The 4,347-nt window shown below is 56.6% G+C and overlaps 1 protein-coding gene across 1 annotated transcript; it reads right to left on the minus strand.

Annotated features, from left to right (window-relative positions):
- Window positions 1-838: 838 nt before the first annotated feature.
- CD74 (CD74 molecule, major histocompatibility complex, class II invariant chain) lies at window positions 839-4,278 on the minus strand. The gene is made up of 8 exons (XM_009892629.1): window positions 4,035-4,278; window positions 3,822-3,913; window positions 3,669-3,722; window positions 3,330-3,425; window positions 3,045-3,135; window positions 2,422-2,610; window positions 1,995-2,072; window positions 839-918 (listed from the first exon to the last, which is right to left on the minus strand). Exons 1-8 carry the CDS (start codon window positions 4,276-4,278, stop codon window positions 839-841), a joined length of 924 nt encoding a protein of 307 aa, XP_009890931.1.
- Window positions 4,279-4,347: the final 69 nt, after the last annotated feature.

The raw sequence follows: 4,347 nt of genomic DNA on the forward strand, positions 1-4,347 counted from the left end.
TGATATTTTTAAGAGAACCTTTTACCTTTTCCTTTTTTTTTTCCCCCCCCTTCCCCCTTCTGTGATTTGTGGTGTCATTCCTTTTGCGACTATGGAAGAAGGCTCTTGGGTTTACTTTTTATTCTAACACTTGACGGCAGTGATTATTGTTTCCCTGGAGTTGCACTGAACAGCTGTATCCAGCAGCTGTTCTCAGCCAAGGCGGCACAAGTTTTTGTGGGTGGTTTTTTGTTTTGGTTTTTTTTTTTTTTTATGGAATACAGAATAAATATTAAAAATAAATGGTGACATTTTGCTTCAGCTGCTTTCAAGGGAGGCAGGGAGGTGAGAAGCCCTTCAGTTCAGGAGGGACCAAACCCAGGCCAGGGGCAGCGGGCTCTGCAGGTAGGAGGGCAGAGCTCAACTTCCACCCACCTTCATAGGCACCGCTTCAACCCCTGGGGAAAAATTAATTGCTTTCTGCCTGCTCCACGAGGAAGAGCAGACGCTGTTGCTCCTCAGCTTTGAACTGAACATTCTAGTGTTGATTTGTTGGTTGGTTTTGGTTTTGTTTTTTTTCATCACTAAAATGCTGTGTAGGGGCAGGTGCTGAGAGCGGGCTTGTGCATCACCCGCTGCCTGGCTACCCTGAACCTTGGTACTGGGCTTGTGCCTGAGTTCCGCGCTTCATTCCCAGCCCTGAGGTTTAGTAGGTGAGGAAAAAGGGACTGGATCCCCTTGTGTTCCTCCCTCCTGCTCCGCTGGCCGGCACAGAGCTCCTGGTTGCCCCCCTCACACCTGCAGAATCCGGGTGCCGGAGGGAGGGGGCTGCTCTCCTCCTCTCCCCCCACGCTGTGACTCACTTAAAGGTGATTTCAGCCTCCTGGGCCATGCCGGGGAGATAGAACAAGTGATACGCCAGGAATGTGGCAAAGAATCCTGGGTGGGGGCAGAGATGTCCGAGTGGCTGCAGAGATCTTTCTTTTTTCCATTTTTTTTCCCTTAAGAGTAATTTATTTTTAACCTAGGACAGCTGCGAACCGTTTGCAAGCACTGCCCTGCTAGAGTTGCTTACGAGGCTTTCTTATTCAAAAGTTTATTCGAAATAATTGGATTGTGAGGTCATTTATAAAGGAACTATCAGATATATTCAGTAAAATTAGAAGCCCCTCTGCCTCCAGGGTCAACTCCTCTGCCCACTGGTACCCACTGCTGCGGCTGTTCTCCAGCCTGAAGGCAAAAGCTGAAGGTGAGCGTCTATCTCTACAACACTGAGCGCGCCACGAGAAAAACCCTCTACTTTTGTAATCTAACAGGGCTTCCACCTACGGGGGGGGGGTGGGGGGGTCAGTTAAGAAGCTGGTGGAGGTTGTTTTGCTGCTTTTAATGGTCATTCAGTGTAAGAAAGCATTAGTGGCTCATTCTTCAGCAGGGGTGAGCAACGTGCCTGCTGCTGCCCCGGTGGTGCGGGATGCTGGGGAGCAAAAGAAGAACAGGGCTGTGGGTCTGACGTGGCTGAAATCATTTTCCAGCCTGTTCTACCCGCCCTCTGAGGGAACGCTTGGTCTCTAGCACTGATTTTGGTGGCAGCTTGATTCTGTCTGGTGCCCTGCAGCAGGGGAAGGGTCACAACTGATGCCTCGAGGGGCAGGAGCGCGCAGGGGTGCCTGCTGTTAATTGTCTTGGGAAAGCGATGTAAGAGAAGAAATGGAATAGAGCAAAAAAAAAAACCCAAAAGATGGGAGGGAGCTGGGATGCTGAGGATGGGACAGGCATCCACTGACATCCTCTTCTACTCGGCTGTTGAGGAGGGAAAGAAGAGGGAGTCAATAAGATGGCTCCAGGACCTCCCAAAGCCCAGGCTGCTTTTGCTGTGTCTCCATCACACCCTCCACCTCCCCAGCTGTGTTTTTGTGCTGCCCTGGCTCTTGGGGCTGGACCTGTGCCTCCTACAGCCACCCCCCCAGCCCCCAGGGCTTTCCCCAATGCCCCCAGGACAGGACTTGGCCTCTCACCTTTCTCTGCACCCAGCTTGAGCATGTCCACCCCGGAGAACATCATCTCCTCCGGCTCTGCAGTGGTAGCAACGGCACCTGCAGAAGGAGGGCAGGACATGGGTGCTGGACCCCCTGGGGCTGTTCCATTGCCCCCCACCCCTCTGAGGGCAGCAGGGCAGAGCCTGCGCCCACCCGCTGAGCCGTGGCTTTGGGGCAAAACCTTGACTGCGTGCCTCTGCTATCACTGCAGCTAGCCAAGGAGGGCTGGGGGTGTTGGGGTCCCCTCCAGCCTCAACGTGCAGGCACCAAAAAGGGGTGAGGGATGTTCTCTACAGCTCGGGCACCCTCCTCTCCCTGACAGCTCTGCCTAATCACAAGCAAAACCAGGCACAGCATCCATACACGCTGCTCGTTCCTCTTCTCCTTCCCCACCCGGGTGACCTACCGGAGCAGTCAAGCTCTTCCCGAGTGGCTGTGCCCTCAATCTTGGTGCCATTTTTGTAGGAGCACCAGCAGTAGCCCGTGGAGGCATTGCACTGCTTGGGCAGGTAGTCGCCGTTCTCATCGCACTGAGGGCGGAAGCGACCCGGATGGACACCCCCAAAACCGGCCTCCGCCTGGCACTTAGTTTGCACTAGGGCAATAAAAACAAAGGGGAGACACCGTGAGCCCCCCCCGGGCCCTCCTGCCTCGCAGCAGCCTCAGCAGGAGCCTTTTATCCAGAAGCAGCTAAATTAAATACAAAAGGAGAACAAGTCCCACCCTGGTGACCTTTCTAAAGCTCTCAGGGAGCCAAGGACTGAGGATTTGGTGTTCCGCTCTGGCTTTTCACTTTTCACACATTTACTCATCCCAAATGCCCTGCGGGCAGCAGGCAGTGGCTCTGTGATGTCCTAAAGGCCACCAACCAGAGGCTCCCCCATGGGACAAAGAGGTCCATGACCGGTCAGGGGACAGAGGGTTGGGTGGCCTTTGGGATGGCCTGTGCTGCCACCTCCTGGGGGGGGTGGTTGCTCCCAAAGGACCGGTCCTGACCCTCCCCAGCTCAGCATCCCCCATCCCTGGTACCTTTCTCTGCTGGGACCACCTTCTGCTCCTCCGGCTTGGTGTTCTTGGCCATTTCAAACAGCAGCCACTTGTGCATCCAGGATTCAAAGCCCTGCAACAAGGGGAACCAGCATCTTAACCCGCTTGGGCCAAGGAAAGTCACAGGCGCCACCATCTTCCTTGGGGTGGGAGTAACCCAAGCATGGCTCAAGCAGGACTTTGTTTTTCCAGGTGAGGACACCCCAGTCCCTCCCCAAAGCAGGGTGTTCCTGGAAGGGGGAGACTAGGACGGCAGCAAGCACTGACCTTCCAGTCCACATCAGTCATGGTGTTCTTCAGGGTCTTCAGGTTGTCCATCAGGTTGTCCTTCAGCTCCGGGAACATCTTCCTGGGGTCTGCTTGCTGCAGAGTGACCACCACGGTGAGACAGGGCAAAGAAAAACGAGGTGGGGATGGGGGCTGACATTCTGCTTATATCAGCCAGATGGACATCGCAGGAGGCCAGGAGCTCCCAGCAGCTCCGAGAGCCTCAAGAGACCCCAGACCGAGCCAGGAGACAGCTTGGCGCTGGAAGCAGAGGGTCCCATCGCCTCCTACAGCGCAGGGGGGCAGCTACGGGGCAGGTGGGGGAGCGGAGGAACTTACCAGCAGCACGTGCTTCACTTGGTCCTCGGTTTTGTTGCTAGCGGGGGACGTGTCCTCAAGAGAAAAGGCAAAGGGGCAGCGTGAGCGCGAGGACCGGCAGCAACCCACGGTGGCAGGGGGCAGCAGCCCGGGGCAAAGGTGGGCATCTCTTACCATGCTGCCTGCAGAGGGGGCAAGAGGCAGGACCCTCATGGCCAGGGGTGTGTTCACCATGGCCATCTTCATCTTGTTGACCGGCTTGGCACCTGCCAAGGAAAGAGCGGCGTGAGGGATGCCGGGTTGGGTGGTCCAGGGGGAAACCTGTCCCCTCTCCCCGGCCATCCCACCACCACCACCACCACTCTGATGCCCACTGGGGCTACTGACTGGAAGGCAGCTTCCTCTGCAGCGCCTCCAGCTGCAGGGTCTGGGAGGTCTTGGTCAGCTTGCTGATCTGCCCGTTCTGCTGGTAGACGAAGTAGACGGTGACAGCCTGGCCGGCGATCAGCAGGGCCACCAGGATGGAGAGCGTGGAGAGGGCGGCTTTGCTGCCCAACGCAGACCTGCAGGACGTGGAGAGAGAGCTCAGCCCCAGCCACCGGCAGCGGGAGATGTCCTCATACCCTGCCATCACCACCCCCAAAAACCCCTCCTGCACCCACGACACCCCCCCCCACACCACCCCCCCCACCCCCCCACC

Source organism: Charadrius vociferus, unplaced genomic scaffold (assembly GCF_000708025.1).
Source record: "Charadrius vociferus isolate BGI_N301 unplaced genomic scaffold, ASM70802v2 scaffold529, whole genome shotgun sequence".
In the NCBI taxonomy this organism is placed as follows: Eukaryota; Metazoa; Chordata; class Aves; order Charadriiformes; family Charadriidae; genus Charadrius; species Charadrius vociferus.

Bases quoted from the DNA above. Each gene is read 5' to 3' on its own strand.
- CD74 (XM_009892629.1), bottom strand. From the start codon at position 4,278: ATGGCAGGGTATGAGGACATCTCCCGCTGCCGGTGGCTGGGGCTGAGC. The intron at 3,723-3,821 runs GTAAGAGATGCC...TTTTCTCTTGAG, and splicing joins CCCCCTCTGCAGGCAGCATG to GACACGTCCCCCGCTAGCAA. The intron at 2,611-3,044 runs GTACCAGGGATG...TTATTGCCCTAG, and splicing joins GGTGGTCCCAGCAGAGAAAG to TGCAAACTAAGTGCCAGGCG.